Source organism: Onychomys torridus, unplaced genomic scaffold (genome assembly GCF_903995425.1).
Source record: "Onychomys torridus unplaced genomic scaffold, mOncTor1.1, whole genome shotgun sequence".
Classification (NCBI taxonomy): Eukaryota; Metazoa; Chordata; class Mammalia; order Rodentia; family Cricetidae; genus Onychomys; species Onychomys torridus.
In genome coordinates this window covers 1,369,761-1,390,781 of record NW_023412870.1, presented here as the reverse complement: position 1 = coordinate 1,390,781, position 21,021 = coordinate 1,369,761, and the positions used below count along the sequence as shown (strand labels likewise).

At 46.0% G+C, this 21,021-nt stretch overlaps 1 protein-coding gene across 1 annotated transcript; it reads left to right on the top strand.

Moving 5' to 3' along the window:
* Positions 1-9,269: 9,269 nt before the first annotated feature.
* On the top strand, positions 9,270-19,719 carry Trim31 (tripartite motif containing 31). The gene is made up of 8 exons (XM_036176454.1): positions 9,270-9,683; positions 10,066-10,161; positions 11,933-12,163; positions 15,155-15,177; positions 15,651-15,766; positions 17,216-17,290; positions 17,763-17,804; positions 19,196-19,719. Exons 1-8 carry the CDS (start codon positions 9,270-9,272, stop codon positions 19,717-19,719), a joined length of 1,521 nt encoding a protein of 506 aa, XP_036032347.1.
* Positions 19,720-21,021: the final 1,302 nt, after the last annotated feature.

Sequence of the window (21,021 nt, the reverse complement as noted above, 5' to 3'; positions counted from 1 at the left end):
GGCCCCCACCTCACCGGCCTCCCACTGGGTTGTTTGAAGGCCAGACAGTTTCAGGTGATAGGGCTCAGTAGAAGTTGATCTGCAGTACAATAGAATGGACTCAGACCTGTACTTCAGGTCACTGTCCACCCTGGATCAGATGCCAGAGCCTGGGCTGTAAGAAACACAACCAGGCAGGAATTTCAGAAACAGCTCAGTGTTTTATAAACTTAAAATTATTCTTTATTTTTCATAGACCTAGAGGAAGCAGGTAATCCAAACCCCAAGTCTATTTTTACATGTTTTCTGTGGAATCTTTTTACAGTTTGAAGCTAAATTTTAGGCCATGGTGTCATGGCCAGAAGTAAACTATCAAGGACAAGCTGACAGTCTTCTCTGCTGTGCAGCTGGTGGGAAGAACTCAGAGTTTTATGAGCCCCTCCTGTGCTGCTACCCAGCAGGGCTCACTGTTATTGTTTGATGCCCCTAACCACTCAAGGTGGAACCTTGCCAGCAAGTCTTTATCAACCACCAAGTTTTCCAAGACTGCAGTGATGTCATGCCAAAAGAGAACAGGAGAGAGAGAGAGAGAGACAGAGACAGAGACAGAGACAGAGAGACAGACAGAGACAGAAACAGAGAGAGAAACACAGAGAGAGTGAGAGAGACAGACAGACAGAGACACACAGAGAGACAGACAGACGAGAGAGCATATAATAATATTTGAGGCTACATTATCCCTTTCTTTCAAACAACTTCCAAGTATGACCCAAAGAAGGAAGTGCTTCCTCCTCCTCCCCCTCCTCCTCTTCCTCCTCCTCCTCCCCCTCCTCCCCCTCTTCCCCTTCCTCCTCCTCCTCCCCCTCTTCCCCTTCCTCCCCCTCCCCCTCCCTCTTCCCCCTCCTCCCCCTCCTCCTTCCCCCCTCCTCTTCCCCTCCTCCCCCTCCCCCTCCCCCTCCTACCCTCCTCCTCCTCCTCCACTTCTTGTCTGAGTATCCTCCCAAAAACAGCCCTCTCACTATCCTACCTCAAATTTCTCCCTTTCAAATCCAGGTCATTTTCTTGGTCTCTAGACCTAGGGAGAAAGCCAGCAGATAGATGAGCAGTTCTTTAATTATGCCAGTTATATATACTCTCATGTCAGTAAAAATAGGGAGAAGGGGAAGAGACTCATCCTGTTTCAGCACTGAATTATCAGGAAAATATACCCATGAGCTGGGCTCACTGAATGTGAGATGGACTTTGCTGCAGGGTGTGGCATATTTGCTGACGGGAAGAGGAAGGTTTTGGTGTTTGTCTTGCAGATCTCACAGGACTCGAGAAATGCTTTATAGAATGAGCTCCAAGAACCCCACAGATGTGGAACCAGAAGTCTGGCTGTGTCACAGGACCATGGCACCCGGGTGATGCTGGGACATTCCTCATCACTGTCCTTAATGGTCTCCGCTTCAACAGTGGCGGTGCCCAGGGGGATGCCACTAGGTATTGGTTACTCTTCTCGTTGTTCTGACCTAATACCTGACAAGAAGTGACCTGAGGGAGAGGGGTTTACTAGGGTTTACAGATTGAGGTGACTGTCCATGGTGGAGAAGGCACGGTGGCAGGAGTGGCTGGAAGCTGTGGCAGCGGGACTATGAGGCTGCTTGCTCACACCCAGGTGGATCGTGAAACTGAAAGAGATACCTGGTAGTGCTCAGCTGACTTTCCCCCCTTTCCCCTTTAGTCTGGGATCCAGCTCATGGAACAATACCACCCACTTGAGGGTAGGCCTTCTCTCTGGAAACATCTCTATTGACACACCCAAAGGTGTTCTTCACTGATGCCCTAAGCAGATCCAATCCCCCACTTCTGAAGGCTTCTGCCCACTCTGCTTCTGGGAGGCATCATTTCATACCCTTTAAACCTAGCCTCATGTTGAGCACCTTAAGCCTTCCTTCCCTAGTCAGCAGTCCTGTGAGAGGAATGTGGAAGTCATCAGAATACAAATGAACTGGATTTGTCACCCTAACAACAACCACAGCAAGCAGCATTTCTCTATCTTGTAGGGAGTGAGGGTTCACAGTTGAGACAGGGTCTCATGTAGTCCAGGCTAGCTTTGAATTCTTTGTGAAACCAAGGATGACTTTTGACCTCTGATCCTCCAGCCTCCACCCCCCAAGTTTTGAGATTACAGGCATGAGCTGCCCGTGCTGGGGGTGGAAACTGGGGCTCATGTAGGCGAGGTAAGTACTCCACAGCTGACTACATCCCCATCACCATCACTCAGATTATTTAAAATTTGTATGGACATTTCCTGTGATATTTTATCAGTTCACACGTACATTGACGACTGACGCTTTGGATCATTAGAGGTCCCCCTTGGACTCTCTGTTAGCTGTTGGTTCTTTCTCACCTCCAACCATCGTGGGACTTTGACCCTAGTGGGAGACCAGATGCTCTGAGGAGAGTCAGGGTATCCCTCCCATTGGCTAGCAGACTAATAGACCCCAAAGAATCGACATTTTCCCAGGAGCCTCACACCAGGGGAGGGAAAGGATGAAGCTTTGTGCCAGTCAGAAAAAAAGAGATTTGCACAGCTCTGCCAGCATCATTTCCTCTTAAATAGACATATGAATATTCCCTGGCTGTTCGTCCTGGCTACAGAACTGTAAGAGTGCCTCTGTAAAGGTGGGAACTAAGAGTATTTCTGTCTCTGGTTTGGCCAAACTAAGTGAAGCAACTGTACTTTAAGCATTTCTGTTTCCTAATCCTGTTCTGATACGGGGAAACTATGGGGCTAGAAGATTTAATTCACCTGAGGACCACACCACACTCTCTCCTGCTACAGTGAACTCCCAAGGCAGGAGCCCAGGTTCAGAATTCACTCTCCTTCTCGTAGTTAAACCCTTACAGGGCCTGGGAGGCCCCTACACTCTAACCCCACTTGGTTCCTGTTTTGATCTCCTTACCAACTTCATATATGTGCAGTCTTAGATGTCATCATATCAACTCAAGTTCCGTGTACCTTCTAAATTATTCTAGCCTGAGTACTCTGCCTAAAATGAAGCAATGGAGTGGCTCCTTCAGCTAAACATTTCAGCAGATGTTTCTATTCGGACAGTAGGTGGCGCTGCCTCCCAGGATGGGATGTGACTTCAGAATCTCACTTAAGGACTTGAAGCTGCTACCACTGTCCTGTCCTCCTTCATGTTCCCCCATCTCTCTGTCTCTGTCTCTCTCTGTGTCCTCTCTCTCCTCTTTCTGTCTCTGTCTCTGTCTCTCTCTGTCTCTGTCTCTGTCTCTGTCTCTCTCTGTCTCTCTCTCTCTCTCTCACACACACACACACATTTTATTTATTTTCTTCTATATGAATGTATGTATGTGCACTTTGTACTTAATGTCCACAGAGGTTAGAAGAGGGTATCCGATTCTCTGCAACTGGGGTTACAGGCAATTGTGAGTCATGTGGGTGTTAGGAACCAAACCTGGGTCCTCTGCAAGAGCAAGTACTCTTACACTGAGCCATCCCTCCAGGCTCCGTATTATGGCTGAGACTGGAGAGATGGCTCAGTGAATAAAAATGCTTGTCACACAAGTTTGATGACCTCAGTTCCATCCCTAGAACACATTTAAAAAGCTGGATGTGGTGATGCATGTCCAGCACTCCCAAGGCAGGACAGGAGGCAGACAGGAGAATGGGTCAGAAACTTTCAGGCTAGCTAGTCTGGAGTACTCTGCAAAGCAGAAACAAGACACTTGCCTCAAACAAGGTGAAAAGTGGAAACAGACTCCTGAAGTTTGTCCTCAAATCTCTACATGTCCCTGTGCTATATATGCTATGGTGGCATGGTCAGCACACACACACACACACACACACACACACACACACACACACACACACACATGAAGAAATGTAACTCTGAAGTATATAGATGGAGAGAGACAGAACTGTGACAGTTTTTGTTTAAGTGCCCAGGAGAAGTTCAGGGGGGCAGAGGCAGGGGACCAAGGAGGAAAGTGGCCTGTGTAAAATCCTCTCTGCTCTGTGATTGTGTCCTTTGACAAACCCCATCCTCTGCCCAGGATGCAATACCACCAGCTCCAGGGAACCACCAGCCAACACACTGAACACAGTGACAGGATCCAGAGGGTACATAAGGAAACCACGGAAAAAGTTCAAGGCTCTAAGTTTGAGCATAAGGATCCCAGAAAAATGAGGCAGCTCCTGGGACTCAGGAGACATGGAGCTCTTGGCAGGAGCCCCTGAATTCTACCCAATGGCCTGGAGGAAGCAGCCTCAAACACTCGGGAGGGACCTCAAGTAGAGTGAAGTGTAAGAAACCGAATGTGAGCTGCGTGGCTCATGCCTGTGATCCCAGCACCAAAGCAGAGGAAAAGTCAGGAGGAGCAGAAGGTCAGGGCCATTCTTGGTTATAGAGTGAGTTGGAGGCCAGCCTGGGCTACACAGGACAATCTCCAAAAACAACAATAGCAATAATAATAAACCCAAATGAATCAGGGCATGGTAGCTCATCATTTGGGAGACATCAGGAAGCTGGGGTGCATCACTGTGGTGACCACAGCCTCTTCAAATTGATGAGAATAGATTTTAAGTGTTATCACGTAACAAAATCTAACAAAACCCCAATCAACCCAAAACGCACTAAGGCACTAAGTCATTCACCAGATAAACAATTCTTATTTACAGTCTTAGGGGACTTCCGGGAAGCACACCAGGAGTGTAGACATCTGGGCTGTGGTTATTGGAGTGTGGGATGGGTGTGACAGTCTCATTTGTTGGACCCACCTATGTCAACAAAAGCTTGAGGCTGTGCTGTTACACACTTTCTTGAAACAGAGCAATGCATGAGCTAGAAGGATCGAAAGGAGTTGGCAAGTGCAGAGAAGGAGGGAGGTAAGGTTGAGAGTGGAGTCAGCCTGAAGTGGGAGCCCGGCAAGAGCCAAAGCATACCACAGCCATGTGTGGTATCCACAGCCAACCTCTTCACTTTCCCACTGGTGTTTCCCAAGGCCCTGGATGGTGTTCACATGGTCATCTGATTTTTGTAAAATTTTCAAAATATATTCTAACCTTGCTGATTCACCCCAACCCTCCTTTGCCAAGCTTTCTCTTGTAAGCATTGACATTTGGGGTTCAGGCTAAGGGCAATTGAAGAGGGGCTTGTGCGGCTTGCATTACTGAAGTATCTGGTGCATGTGTGTTCCAGTTATTGCCGCTGACTCCATGGAGAAGTGGCTTTCCCGGAATACCTCTGCCTGCTGATAACTCACCTGACACCAGAGACTAAAGTGCAAAGTCAGAGGACCTGTAGAGATATCAGACAACATACACTTGTGGATAAATAAATCCTTCCGGTCTCACCAGTGTCCAGTCAAAGGCTTTTCTTCGGGAGTGCACAGGGCAATGTGAGACTGTGTATATCATGGGCCACAATTATTTCTTATATTTCTTACAATAAATTCAGTGGAGGTTATTCTGACATCAAAAATTATAAGAAAAATTTATAGAAAATTATTAAGTATAAGAAAATACTTTGAACTGGAGAAATGGCACCAAGACAGACATGCCTGTAGTTCCAGCACTTGAGAAGTAGAAGCAGGAGGCTGAGGAGGTCGTTCTAAACTACACCTGATGCTGTCTCATAAAATAAAAACAGGGCTGGGAAATGGTTCAGTGCTTAAGAGTACATACTGCCCTTGCAGAGGACTGTTTCTCTACAGACCTTGTTCAGAGTTTTTTTTACAGGGCATTTTAACTTTCCTTGGGCAGGAAATTTAAATTCTCTATCAAGTACTGAAGGCCACTGACCTGTGTATAGTTAAGTCCCTCTTACAAAGGTGTATTGTGATATTTTCTTGGGCAGTGGCAATATTTTATAATAAGTCAACAAGAAGAATTCAAAGGTTTTCATGTGCTTAAGAAACTCATCTTTCAATTAATCCTTTAAAAATCTAGGTACGTGGGCTGGGCATTTAGTTCAGTGGTAGAGTGCTTGCCTAGCAAGCACAAGGCCCTGGGTTCGATCCTCAGTTCAAAAAAAAAAAAAAAGAGAAAAATCTAGGTACGTGTTCTTCATTTAAAATTAAACTCTTTAATTCAGCGGTTCTCAACCTGTGGGTCACGGCCATTGGAAAACATATATATGACAATCTTAAGAACTGAGACAATGCTCCTCCATACATCACACTTCTAAAGCGGCAACAGAAACATTGTTACGGCTGGGGGTCAGCACAGCGTGAGGAACTGTGTTAAAGGGGCATAGCATTAGGAAGGGTGAGAACCACTGCTTTAATTCAAGAGGTTACTACTTTGTTTGGAACTGAAAAGAAATCTATTTAAAAAATCTCTCTCTCTGTCTCTCTGTCTCTCTCTCCACCATATATTTACTTATCATAATCGTGTTGGGCGGGGCCATGTTTCCTCCTTGGGCTGGCATGTGGGTCTCCTCCTGCAGTCACTGTTTCTTAAAGCACTATACAAACACTATAAAGCACTACAAAACAAACCTTGCCTAAAAATTAAATTCTGGGAGCTGGAGAGATGGATTAGGGCATTTACTGCTCTTCTGGGGCACCAGGTTAGATTCCCAGCGCGCAAAGGGGAAGCTCCCAACCATCTGTAACTCCAATTCCTGGAGATCGGATGCCCTCTTCTGGCTGTCAAGAGTACTGCATGTAGTTCACAGACACATGCAAGCAAAACACCTATACACTGATAGATAGATAGATAGATAGATAGATAGATAGATAGATAGATAGATAGGTAGGTAGGTAGAAAGAAATAATTTAAAAGTAAATTTTGTGTCTTCATCTGACAGCTGAGTATGAATGAAATCTATAAAATCTTACACAGACATTTACTTTCACTGAACCTTAAATGGAAACAGACAGGCCTGAAGGGGGTGTTGCTTCTGAAAATGTATGGCTCTCAGCAGTTGCTACAGTCAAGGTGGCCACTATCTTATGGGTGGATACTTTTGAGATCGAGAGGAAGTGCTGTTGATATTTATAACAGGACAGAAGTAAAGCCAGGACTCTCCCTGGCCAATCAGAATGAGTAACCGTTGGGGCTGTGGCCACAAAAGCATCCACACCCTGGTGTGACCTGGTAATGGCCTTGTACTCATGACCCCAGCAGCTGTGGTTGCCTGTACAAGATCAGGCCAGTCAACATTCCAGCCTGGGTGGGAAAGGGCTCACGTGGCCCCACCTCACACTGAGGAGCTGTTGGTGTCCATGGCTGCTAGGGAAGGACGATCATTTCCTTTGGGGTTCTGGAACTGTAGCTGTCATGCTCCAGTGGGTGGCCCCACACCATTTGCATATGGTTAGTACTAACTGGAGTCAGGGTGCTTTTTCCCCACCACCTGGACTGTGTGCTACAAAACACAAATAGGGGCTGGGAGATGGCTCAGCGGTTAAGAGCACTGGCTGTTCTTCCAGAGTTCAATTCTCAGCAACCACCTGATGGCTCACAACCATCCGTAATGAGATCTGGCCTGCAAGCATGCATGTAGGCAGAACACTGTATACATAATAAATAAATAAATCTTTTAAAAAATCTTTAAAAAATATATAAAGAGCTGGGTGGTGGTGGCTCATGACTTTAATCCCAGTACTCAGTAAGCAGAGGCAGGTGGATCTGAGTTCAAGGCCAACCTGGTTTACAGAGCAAGCTCCAGGACAGCCAGAGCCATACAGAGAAACACTGTCTCAAAAAAACCAATGTATATGAGAAGAAGAGGATAGAATTGGAAGGGGACATGTTGGAGGGAACTGTGGCAGGTAAGATGAGTGCTTGGGGTGTGGATCAAGATAAAATTACACATGTATGAAATTATCAATGAATACATAAAAGTATTTCTTAAAATTTTAAATATCAAATAGCAATCAATGGTCTGGGAGACCATGAGCAGTAGGGAAGGAGTGGGTGGTGGGAATGAAAGGGAGTAATGGAATACAGGTGGCATTGATGTAGAAGGAAGGACTAATGTGGGGGAGGAAAAGGATGCTTAAGAATGAGTGGGTGTGAGGTGGTGGAGGGGATGCATAAGAACCAAGTACAAAGACAGACATTTTAAAAGTGCCCTAACGGGAGCTGGAGACTTTGCTCCGTGGAAGAGAGCTTGCCTAGCATGGGAAAGGTCCTGAGTTCAGGTCAGCACCAGAGAGGAAGAAAGTGAAGGAGAAAAAAAAGAGAGGATTGGAGGGAGGGAGGGGAGGGGGAGAGGGGAGGGAGGAGTGGAGGGGGGGAGGCAGGAAAAGTTTATAATGAAACCCATTACTTTGCATGCTGACTTTAAAAATTAATTTAAAAATGGTGGTTGAAGAGACGGCTTAATGTTTCCGAGCATTTGCACAGATCTAGATTCGGTTCCCAGCACCCACATGTCTGCTCACAACGGGCTATAACTCCAGTTTCCATGGGGGAGCCAACATTCCCTTCTATCTCTGCAAGCATTAGTCATGCACACTGTGTATATACACACATGCAGGCAAAACACTCCTGCACATAAAATTAAAATAAATAAACCTAAAACTTTTTAATTAGTTTAAAAATTAACAGTTTGGGTTTTTTTGTTTGTTGGTTTGTTTTTGTTTTGTTTTGTTTGAGAGGTGGGGTGGACAGGAAGGAAGAAACACTGTATTCCTGGGGACAGATAATTGCTAGAGGAGGGTTATGAAGTGAGGTTCTGAGCTACTGAAGGGACATGGATGACTGGCTGATATTTCCCCAGTCAAGAGAAAGGAAACAGGTCGGGTAAGCCGGGGCCTGAGAAGTACAGAGACAGAGGAAGAAACCAGAGGTCCAAACAGAAGAGAGGCTGGCTCAGAGGCAGGGAGCAAAACCCAACAGAAGAGAGGTGGGGAAAGTGAGAGATCTGGTGGTGGTCGCACCCTCCTGGAGCTGCACGTTAGCAGCAGCCCCACTCCCTGCCTGTAGCTGCGTGGACTCTGACACTTTGTACTCCTGTTCTCTCACAACGGCTTCGGAAAGATAGGTTTAATTAGCTCAAGGTCCAGGAAGTGGTACTCTATTATAGGAAGCCTAAACTCACAGTGTCTACTTGTTCTTGGGAGGCAGTGAGGTAGGCCTGACTGACCATCTGTTTTCTTCTCAGTTTTACTCTTTTCAACCGTTTACTTAACCCTCTTCATGTGTCCTTCTCCGAGTCTTCCAGTTGAGAGACTCTTTAACCTCCGCTCCTGTTTCATTTTCTCTTCCCAGCATCAGCGTCTGACTCAGACTCCTGGGCTTTCATATATCAAATCAGCCCCTTTGTTCCATCATGGCGGGCCAACAGGTGGCCAGCAAACTACTGGAAGATGTGACCTGCCCCATCTGCCTGGAAATTCTACAGGATCCTGTCACCGTCGACTGTGGGCACAACTTCTGCCTGCAGTGCATCAATCAGATTGCGAAAGCTGCAGAAAACCTCCTTTGTCCCCTCTGCAAACTCTCCGTGAGTAAGGATACGTTCCGGCCCAATAAGCTGTTGGCTAGTCTTGCAGAGACAATCCAGGCTATGGATCCTGCTGAGATCCAACCAGAAGGGGACGAGACAAGATGTCGGACTCATAAGGAGAAGCTCCATTACTTCTGTGAGAAGGACATGGAGTTCCTCTGTGTGGTGTGTCGTGACTCCAAGGACCACAAATCCCACGATGTCACCTTGATAGATGAGGCTGCCCAGAACTACAAGGTAGGCACCTGAGGACGTGGAAGCTGCTGCCTGTTCCAGCTGGTTGGCACTCACGGCTGTACTCTTGGCACGTGAACTGGCACTTTTTAGCCAGGCCCAGTGGGCTGAAAGAGCCAAGTTCTGGGAAATGCCGGTCTGTAACCAAGGCAAGAAGAAGAATCAGAATAGTACTTTGGGGGCAGAGGAGATAACTCAGAGGGTAAAGGCACCTGTCACCAAGTCTGAGGACCCGATTTTGACCTTCAGGACCACATAGTACAAGGAGAAAATTGGTTTAATCGCTGGGAAAGAAAGGGGGCTGCTAATAATGACATCAGCATCCGGGGACATCTTCCCTGCCTCCCTACAGGCAGAGCCTAACTGAACCATCCTCTTCCCACAGGTGCAGATTGAGTCACAGGTCCAGGATTTGGGGCAAAAGGAAAAGGGAATAACTGAAGAGAAAAAGCGAAGTGAAGGGGAAATCCAGGTGTTCAGGGTAAGAAATATTCATTCCAAACACTTCTGAGGAAGTCGAGGCATCTCTGTCAAAACTCCTAGTGTTCCTTATATCCCAAGCTGGAACAAAGTCCTGCTGCCTTGGTGGCCAGGGGCCGAGCAGAGGGTGTGGTGCCTGAGTGTGCTCCTGAGCTGTACTGACCTACCTGCCTGGGTGCCGCGCCAGTGAACCGGGAGGTCTTCTGCTCCTCCACACACAGGAGGCTTTGTGAGGACCACCACACACTGCCTCACCCAAGCCCCCTTCACTAGAGACTAATTACACAGTAAGAAAAGACAGAGACGACAACACCACCAAACGTCTCTACCTGATTTTGCTTGCTTTTTTTTTAAAGGTTGTTTTTATTATTTTTATTTTTGTGTATATGTATGTGTCGGTGTGAGTGAAAGCCATGTGTGTGCATATACTGGCAGAGATCAGAACTGGAATTACAGACTTTTGTGAGCTGCTCTTTGTAGGTGCTGGGAACTGAATTCAGGCCCACTGGAAGAGCAGTAAGCATTCTTAAGCCCTGAGCCATCTCTCCAGGTCCTGTTGGTTTGATTGGTTTATTTTTGTACATCCATGGAAAATTCAGTATGAAGGCAGTTAAGCTGAAAAGCCTTTTTCCTTCCTTCCTTCCTTCCTTCCTTCCTTCCTTCCTTCCTTCCTTCCTTCCTCCCTTTCTCCCTCCTTCTCTTTATCTCTCTTTTTTCTTCCTTTCTCTCCTTCTCTCTATCTTTTTTTTTTCTTTTGATGGTGTTCTTCCTCCATTGACATTTAAGAATCTTTTATTTATTTTCTAGATTTAATTTTATGTGAATGAATGCTTTGCCTACATGTATGTATGCATACCAGGTGCATGCCTGGTATCCACGGAGATCAGAAGAGGGCATTAGATCCCTGGAATTGGAGTTAGGATGGTTGCGAGCTACCATGTGCCTTCTGGAAGTTGAATCTAAGTCCTTTGCAAGAGCAACAGAGTCCTTTACTGAGCCATATCTCCAGCTCCTAGACACAGTATCTTATGTAGCATAAGCTAGAAATTGTTATGTAGAAAAGAAGTCTTGAGCTTCTGATCCTTTTGTCTTTCTCCCAGTACTGGAATTACAGGGCTATAGCAGCATGCCCAGATTATGCTGAAGATGGTACCCAGGGCTACATGCATGCTAAGCAAGCACTCTATCAACTGAACTACAACCTCATCCTGGGTTTTTTATGGTGATGTTGTTTGCTGAGAGAGTGGCTCAAGTAGTCCAGGCTGGCCTTGGACGGAGGCTGGCCTTGGCCTCCTGAATCTCCTGTCTGCACTTCCCAAGTGCTAAGATTGCATAGTTGTGCACCAGCATATCTGGCTGATGTCCTTGAAGGTAAAATGAGGGGAAAAAGCCATTGATCCTACATCTGTGAATGCTGGAAGTGCTTTGATCTTGCCTGCCCTTTCCAACAGGTATGCCCCAGGAAGGTGTTCTATACTGGTCTCAGTGTTATCTTTAAATACTCTTAGGCATGAATGGTGCCAGGTGGTGCACGACCTTAAGCCCAGCATTTCGGAGGCTGAGGCAGGTGGATCTCATGAATTCAAGGCCAACATGTTGTGACTGGACAGGGCTATAGGGAGACTTTGCCAATAAATAAATAGATAGATAGATAGATAGATAGATAGATAGATAGATAGATAAAATAAATAAAGTGCATTATGGGCTTAAAGGAAGCTTGGAGGACCCCCTCTCATGCCCACCTCATTTCTGCATCCCTTCCTTGTCCCCAGGCTCAGGTGCATCTCGAGAAACTAGAAATCTTTGAGGAATTCAAGCACCTGCGCCAGAGACTGGACGAGGAAGAGCGTTTCCTCCTGACCAGGCTGAGCTGGCTGGAGCAGGAGGGAGCCAAGCAGCTGGAACAGTATGTCTCTGTGACTTATGAGCAGCTTACCTCCCTCAGGAAACTCTCAAAGTCCCTGAAGAATAGGCTGCAAATGCCATCCATGGAGCTACTGGAGGTGAGGCATTTGGGAACAGATTCTCCAGATTCTCTCTTTCCTTTCTCTCTCTCTCTTTCTTTCTTTGAATCTGTATTATACTGTGGCCTAACAGCTCCTAATAGCTGGCTCCTTCATGCCCTTTATCTCCTAAACTAGATTGTGAGAAACCCTACTACTCCCTGAAAGGACATGAAAGTCAGATACTTTCCTTTCTTTGGGGATTTCTCTGAGATTCCCATCAATTCCATCATCAGATCCATGGCCCTGACCCTTATCTTTCTCACTTTAAGCCATCACTTTTGATAAAGCTCCTCTGCAGGGTTTAAAGGGAAGCCTGTCGTTCCCCACAAGCTCCATTCATGTTGTCTCTGACATAAGGCGCTGTTCCTCTCTAATGCCCTTCCACCCCAAGGCCAGTGCTCACTACACTTTCTCTTAAGAAGCCGCATGTATGAAGGACAGCTTTCTTCTTTTATTACTTTTTACTGCCTTCCTGAACTAATCCACCAACTGCTGCTCTTTTTCACCTAACCCAGCAGTTCTCAACCTGTGGATCTTGATCCCTCTGGGGGTTCATAGATCCTTTCACAGGGGCCACCTAAGACCATCGAAAATATCAGATATTTACATTCCAATTTATAAGAGTAGCAAATTTACAGTTATAATGTAGCAGTGAAAATAATTTTATGGTTGGGGGTCACCACAACATGAAGAACTATACTAAAGGTCAGCAGCATTAGGAAGGATGAGAACCACTGACCTAACCAAAGCCCTGTAATTCTAGTACTCCAGAGGTAGGAGGATTCCCTGGATCACTAGAGTTCAAGGCCAGCCTGGTCTCTCTCTCTCTCTCTCTCTCTCTCTCTCTCTCTCTCTCTCTCTCTCTCTCTCTCTCTCTCTCGTGCTTGTGTACCAAGAAGAAAAGAAGGAAGGAAAAGAAAGAGAGCCACAGAAAATTTAGAGCCTCTTGTTGTTCTTTGAGACAGGATCTCATGCAGCCCAGGCAGCCTGGAGTGTGTTATGGAAACAAGGGTAACATTGAATTTCTGATCTTTCTACCTCATCCTTTCATGTGCTGAGACACCCAGCTCACAGTTTAGAACTGTAATGTAGGACACATGTGTTACTTAGAAGTATATCTCAGACCCACTGTGCAAGGTACTTGCCACTAATACCCAAGACCCACATGGTAGAAGAGCAGGGCCAATCCCACAAGTTTTCCTCTGGCCTCCTCCCGTAACTCCAGCTCTAGCAGATCTGATGGCTCTGGCCTTGTAGGGTACCTGCATTCACATGTGCATACCCATACACAGACACACATATATACACAGTTAAAAAATAATAAAATAGGGATAGAGAGATGGCTCATCAGTTAAGAGCAATGTCTGCTCTTCCAGAGTTCCTGAGTTCAATTCCCAGCAAGTGCATGGCAGCTCATAACCATCTGTAATGGGATCTGATGCCCTCCTCTGGCATGCAGGCATACATTCAGACAGAACACTCATACATTAAAAAAAACATAAATAATAAAAATTAAAAATAATAAAAATTAAAAATAATAAAAGATTTAAAAATATTATTCTTAAAAACCAATAAATCTTAAAAAATAAAACACAATAAAAAGAAATATATTTCAAGCTATATTTCTAATATCTACATTAAAAAGGGAAAAAAGAATCATATATAGTGATACACCTTTAATCCCAGCACTTGGGTGGCAGAGATAGGCAGTTATCTTTGAGTTCAAGGTCAGCCTGGTCTACATATGGAATTCCAGGCCAAGTAGGAAAAACATCAGATAAAAGTAATTTTAATAAAAACACTTTAAACATTTTATTTAATCCAGTATTCCAAAAGTAATCACTTCAGCCTCTTTAAACATATTTATGAGCTATTTCACATTTTTTTTCCAGTTTTTTGAGACAGTGTTTCTCTGTGTAGCTTTGCACCTTTCCTAGAACTCACTCTGTACCCAAGGCTGGCCTCGAACTCCCAGAGATCCTCCTGGCTCTGCCTCCCGAGTGCTGGGATCACAGGCGTGCGCCACTGCTGCCCGGCTGCTATTTCACATTCTTAAGTGCTTTTTTAGTTCTTACTCTTTGAATGCTAGTTTATTTTTACACATCTCATTGTAGATGCTAGATAATCAGTTGTTAAGGTAAAATGTAGTTAGTCCAACTAACGTTGGCCGGGCGGCGGTGCCGCACGCCTTTAATCCCAGCACTCCGGAGGCAAAGCCAGACAGATCTCTGTGAGTTCGAGGCCAGCCTGATTTACAGAGTGAGATCCAGGGAAGGCACAAAACTACACAGAGAAACCCTGTCTCGAAAACAACAACAATAATAATAGTAATAATGTTGTATTTAACTGAAAGAGTATTTACAATGCTACAGTTTTTAAATTTAGATTTAAAACAGTAAAAATTAATGTTGGGGGACCTATGTGATAGTGCGCTCCTGTCTGTCATCTCCGCATTCAGGGGTCAGACACAGAAGAAGCAGTAGATCGAGACTGTTCTTGGCTACACAGAGAATTCGAAGCAGCCAAAGGTATACAAAATGGTTCCAGGAAAAACAAACAAACCAAGATGGGGGAATGATCGGACACCCGAGTGCTGGGACTAACACACCTGGTTTCTGTTTGTTCTGTTTTAAAAGTCACCATGGAGAGCCACTCCACCTCTGTCCCAACACTGCCAAGTTGAGCTCCCTGGTTCCATGTCAGAGGCAACATCTGTCTCCTAAATGTCACTCTTTCTTCTCTCCTCACTCTGTTCCTCCTGAGGTATAAACACTGTTCCAACTCTATCAGGAACTTTGGGAGTAGCAGTTCAGAATGGATGGAGAGAGAGAGAGAGACAGAAACACACACACACACAGACACACAGAGAGAGAGAGAGAGAGAGAGAGAGAGAGAGAGAGAGAGAGAGAGAGAGAGAGAGACTGAACCCCTTCTTGACGCCTGTGACTCAGGCAAGCTCTGACGTTGTTCTCTCTCTTTCTCTTCCAGGACATCAAAGACACCTTGAGCAGGTATGATGGGCACCCCCACTGCACTGTTCTTTCTGTTCACTCACACATACAACAGTCAACATATATCCTAATATGTTTGCATCCCCCAATAACTTGGCTATAAACTGTTTAGGCTGCAGGTGGAGAAGACCAAGCCTGTTTCCCACCAGTACCCAGCTTTACAGCAGTCTTTTCTTTCCCAGCCCCCCCCCCCCTGCAATTCATCTTGATCAAATGGGTGAATCCTGGGTTTCCTACTCTACCTCCCTACCCCCTTTCCCTTCTCTCTTCTCTGCATCCATCTCCCATCTTCATTTCCATATTTCCTCAGGTCCAAGTGTCAGCCCTATATTCCCATCTTGGCCCTGACACTCAGCTCCCTGGCTCTAGACTGTATTTCTCACTCTGCCTTCACCCCAGGAACCATCTCACAGGTCCTTCCTGCCCACACTCTATCCCCTGAACTTACTGCTCAGACCAACATATCTTCACAGGAGTAAGGAATTTCAGTTTCTCAACCCAACCCCAGTTCCTGCGGACCTGAAGAAAAAAATCAGTGAAGCAAAAGCAAGACATGTGTCCATCACAGAAAGCCTGAAGGAATTAAAAGGTGAGGTGAGGCTGTCACCTCCTTTGCTCACCTGCCTTGGGATGCTTTCCATCATCCCAGAAACTGCCAGAACTGACTGGTGCCAGCCCCCGATCCTGTCAGAAACCAGGCTGAATGCTGAGTGCTTTCAAAGCATCTTTATCCAGAAATTTCTCATGCTGTGTTGTAACAGGTTTCATGCTGAGGATGGAACTCGGGACTTTGTGTGTGCTTGACAAGCATTCTGCAATCTGAGCTACATCCCCAGAGCCAAAGCACTTCTTATCTCAGAATTTTGCCTTGTTCACTGGGTAGTGAACATGGGCTAGAAGTACGTTTCCAATTTGGTTGCTGCTGACCACATGTACCCTTGGGCACCAGAATACAGCATTTACACACAGTGTAGGTAAAAAATACACATTGACTCTGAAAGACTTAATATTAAAACAGTACATAAAATACAGCAATGAAAACAAAGACAAACAGAAATACAACAATAAAAGTTTTTGAGACAGAATCTCACTGTGTTGCCCAGGGTAGTCTCTTATGGAAGAGCTCACGACCTTCTCACTTGGGCCTTCTGAGTAGCTAGACTCCAGCACTGTGCCCAGATCACACTAAACCTTTATCTACATGCTGAAGTGACAATGCTTTTTTTTTTTTTTTTTTTTAGATTTATTTATTTATTTATTATGTATACAGGATGTTTGACTGCAGGCCAGAAGAGGGCACCAGATCTCATTACAGGTGGTTGAGAGCCACCATGTGGGTGCTGGGAATTGAACTCAGGACCTCTGGAAGAGCAGTCAGTGCTCTTAACCTCTGAGCCATCTCTCCAGCCCTGACAATACTTTTTAACATTCTGAGCTAAAGAAAATATATTATTTAAATTCATTTCTTTTTAAAAAGTTTTATTTACTTCATTTGTGTGGGTGTTTTGTGTGCATGTATCATGTGTATGCCTGAGGTCAGAAGAGGGTGTCAGATCCCCTGGAACCGGAGTTTCAGTGGATGCCAGGAACTGAACTGAGTCCACTGGTGCTTTTAACCACTGAGCCCTCCTCCAGCCCCCATTTTTCCTTTCTCATTTTGAGACACTATGTAAATATGCCAGACTCTGGAACTTACTGTATACTGTGGACTAGTCTACAACTTGTCATCCTACGGTCTCAACTTCCTGAGTGTCAGCATGCCCTGGTCTTTAGCGTTTTCAAAATGTCATCTAGAAAATTCAGAACTCAGTGGCTCATGTTTATGGCTCCTAATGTGCTTGTTCTGGACTGAGCTGCTGAAGAGCCACTGCAGAGAGCCCCTTGGTCAGCCCTTCCCATTTGCTGCCTTCTTGTCCACTGAGACTGTGAGAAATCCCAGTCCTCACCTCCCCACACCTTCAATCGGTGCCTCCCTGTGTGGTCATGGCTGCCTATTTCACCTCTGTGACCCTCCGTCTCCTTCACTCTCTCCTCACAGACAACCTGAAGACTGAGGGGGAGAAAGATAAAAGGGCATTCCTCGAAAGCCTGACTATGAAGGAAATGGAGAGATGTAAGTGTGCTGCTGATACTGCCGTTTGGGGAAAGTGAGGAATACAAAGGGAGGAGTCTCTCTTTAATGGGAGACTGAGGAAGGAAGGTCCAGTGTGTGTGAACACCAATGAAGAACAAGCTTATGGAAGTGTTTTACTATTTTACATTTAGGTAATCATAGTGACACTCCCACTAATTTAAAATGTTCAAAAATGAGTGGAAATTTGTAAATTTATTTCTCTGCTGCACAAGGCTCAGGTGGAGGCAACTCAGTCTATAGTTGGAGCTGACCTACTGGGCCCAGCTAGCTCAACAAAACTGAGGAGTGGAGACCCACTGAGACAATGTCCTGTAATGATGTCATCGGAAGTGGTTCAGCTATGAGGGTAGTCAGGATGAAAGCCAGGTTCAGCGGCCCATCGCCAATATGACTTTCAGTTTATAACCTCTTGTTATCAACCTAAAATTTGTTTTCTCTCTCCAATTCCTAGGGTACCTGTTACAGAAGAATTATTCAGATTTGCCCACCTCAGGTAGGATTCCTGCCTGGCACACTGTGGTCTTCCTATAGGGAAACAAGGGGACCTCCAGGTCTACAGGTCAACAAACGTCCTGTCCACTCACAGCTTTGATACAGCGGAAGAAAGTTAGAGACCAGACCCCAGGAAGAGCTACCTAACATGCAGAACATCCTGCATGAGTAATTGCTCTCAGCCCCCCTGAGAGATACAGGATCAAAGAGAGATCACAAAGATGAGTAAGACTTACCTCAGTAGGGACCACAAGAAAGGGCTGTGGAATCGTATAGACTTCAGATGCCAGAGATGAGTAGACATAGAGTGAGGGGCAGGCATCTTCCTCCTCTGCTTACCAAACTCCACCTTCCCTGGAAAAGGCCTAGCCCCCGACAGGGGACCCCTAGTGTGCAGGTGTACCTTGCTGCTTGGTCTATGACCTTCCTTCTGCCTTTGGAGCTCAGCAGCACCTGTTGCCCTACTGACCTCTCTTTTCTCCTTTCCTGTCTTTCAAATGGCAATGGATTGATAAAACTAGAGCTATCTAATGCCTAGACCTTTTCTATCTCCTTCCTCTTGGAGGCCTGCTTTGTGGGACAACACCTTCAGCATTGCTCCAGAGCAAAGCTGGGCCCCTTACTCTATGTTCCTGGAGGAGGAGCTGGTTGTGAGCCTAGGCTCTGTGCATACTGACAACCTCTAGGTGACAGAGTCAGCAGATTCCTTACTGAAGAGAGCTGTGGGCGGCTCCCTTTCCTTCTCACTCCCTTCCTTTTTCCCTTAAAATTTTTTTCTTGGTAATTATTGTGTGTGCATACTTATGCACAGTGGAGCTGAGGGCCACAGAGTGGAGGTCAGAGGACTATTTTGTGAAGACTGTTCTCTGCTTACATGAGTTTTTATGTGAGTTCTGGGCTTGGGCAGCCAGCATCTGCATCTGCCAAGCCATCTCACAAGCCTTTTATTCTTTTTTTTCTCTCCCATTGACTAGTGTGTGTGTGCATGTATGTGTGTGTGTGTGTGTGTGTGTGTGTGCACATACACTTGAGCATGCATTTACCTCTCCTCTCTTTTTTTCTCCTTCTCTCTCTCTCTCTCTCTCTCTCTCTCTCTCTCTGTGTGTGTGTGTGTGTGTGTGTGTGTGTGTGTGTGTGAAAATTTGAGCACTAGGGAGGTGCAGCCTGAAGGATGAGAAGGTCAAGATCATCCTCAGCTACACAGTGAGTTCTAGCCCTGCTTGGGTTACATGAGACCCCATCTCAGAGAACCAAAACAAATAGGCAGGAGTCAGGACTTCTCTGAGGACATGGAGAAAGTCTCTCTCTGGCTGCATCTTGAGAAGCTCAAGCAGGGTACTGGAGGACTTGACCTGAAGCTGTCCCTCTTTACTCTTCTTTATCTTCCCACAGTCTCTACGACCCTGGACAAAGACTCAGCTGACCCAAGCCTCACCCTTTCTCAGGATCTAAAGAAAGCGACTTTATACCTCTCTGGAGACACTTCGAATAAGCAGGCAAAACCTCGACCATTCTACCCTTTCTACTGTGCAAAGGGTTTCCCAGGCCTCTCCTCAGGCTGTAGGGTGTGGGAGGTGGAAATCCAGGGACCGTCAGGTGGGGCTGGCATGGTGGGCATAGCCAACGAGTTGTCTATGAGGTCCCAGAGTCAGAACTCAAGTGCGCAGAGCTGCTTGTGGGCACTGCGAATCTCCTCCTCTGGATGTCAGCCGTTCACCAACTGCAAAGCCCTGGAGAATCTCTGCGTCCATCTTAAGAAAGTGGGCGTCTTCGTGGATTATGACCGTGGAGTAATCACCTTCTATGATGCCATCACTAAGAAACACATCTACACCTTCCAAACCTCTTTTGACAGACAGGTTTTCCCCATTTTGGGGCTCCTAGCTGTCCGCTCCTCTATGACCCTGAGCCCCTAGGGTTGCTCCGCTGTGGGTCCCTCACTCTCTTCCCCACCTATCCCTCATGACTGAATGAGATGCGAGTGGCAGGGATGAAGCTTGGGCCTTCTCGGGCACCATACACACCCAACACACCCTACACACACCTCTTTCCCTGAGGAGAGAAGACAGTGGAGTACCCCAAACCCCAAACATAAGGCTCTTCATCGTGGCACTTTGTAAAAGGATTAGAAGTAAAACATCTGACCTCACCCTGCTTGAGACGCAGGTCCTAGGCGATGCCTAGCACCCTGGCTGCCCCTTTCTCCACTTCACTGCCCCTAAATTTGAGCATCTGATGTTCATTCTTTCCTGAAGTCTGAGATCCAGAGGCTACATACAGAGTCAGCCAGGCCTGTGCCAGTGCCAGTTTGTAGATGAGGACAGTCTACAATCAGGGCTGTAACTCTTTGACATGTTAAAGCAATGTTGTCACCTTCAACAACTCTACCTGCAAATTAAAAACAAAATTGTAAACCACCTCCCATGTTGATTCAAAATTCTAATTTTGTGTTAGGCCACATCCATATAGCTATCCTTGGCCTCCACTGTTCCTCCAGCCTCAGGCTGGTGACCACTGGAATAGATTAAGTGATAGTCAGGGAGGAACCATACATAGAACACACTACACTTTGCAGTTAAAAATTTTAATTTATTTTATGTTTCTGTAGTGTGGTGTGTGTGTGTGTGTGTGTGTGTGTGTGTGTGTGTGTGTGTGTGTGTTTGTGTGCGCGCGCATTATGGTCTCCCAGGAAGGTCAAAAGATGGCTTTGGAGAGTCAATTCCTCTTTCTACCTTGTGGGTTCCAGGACAGAACTCAGCTCACTAGGCTTGGGGCAAGTGTCCTTAGGATGAGTCATCTCCCTGGCTCCATTTCCCATTCCAAACAGAAGAATAAGACAGAGACAAGTCTGTTGGCTTATTCCATTCTCTCCATACAGGATTCATGTGGCCCACCCTGGCCTTGAATTTACAACCCCTGTATGTAGCAGGGATTGACCTTGAACTTCGAACTTTCTTCTACCCACTGTGTCTAGATGACAGGCCTGGGCACCCAAGGCTTTGGGCATGCTAGACAGGAATTACTGATTTTTAAATTTAGATCGACAGTTCTGAATGAGTCCTGGTGATATTTTCTCAGTCACGTGTAACTGACACTTCAGACCATTGTTGAATTCTCTGTTGGCTGTTTGTTCCTTCCACTCTGACGGTTCTGGAATTATGGCCCTCGAAGGACATGAGAAACTCTGAAGAGAGACACTTGTGGTTTGTTTTCTCTTT

Coding starts and splice junctions, on each gene's coding strand:
- Trim31 (XM_036176454.1), top strand. CDS start 9,270: ATGGCGGGCCAACAGGTGGCCAGCAAACTACTGGAAGATGTGACCTGC. Junction 10,162..11,932: donor GGGAAATCCAGGTGTTCAGG/GTAAGAAATATT, acceptor CCTTGTCCCCAG/GCTCAGGTGCATCTCGAGAA. Junction 15,767..17,215: donor AAGCCTGAAGGAATTAAAAG/GTGAGGTGAGGC, acceptor CTCTCCTCACAG/ACAACCTGAAGACTGAGGGG.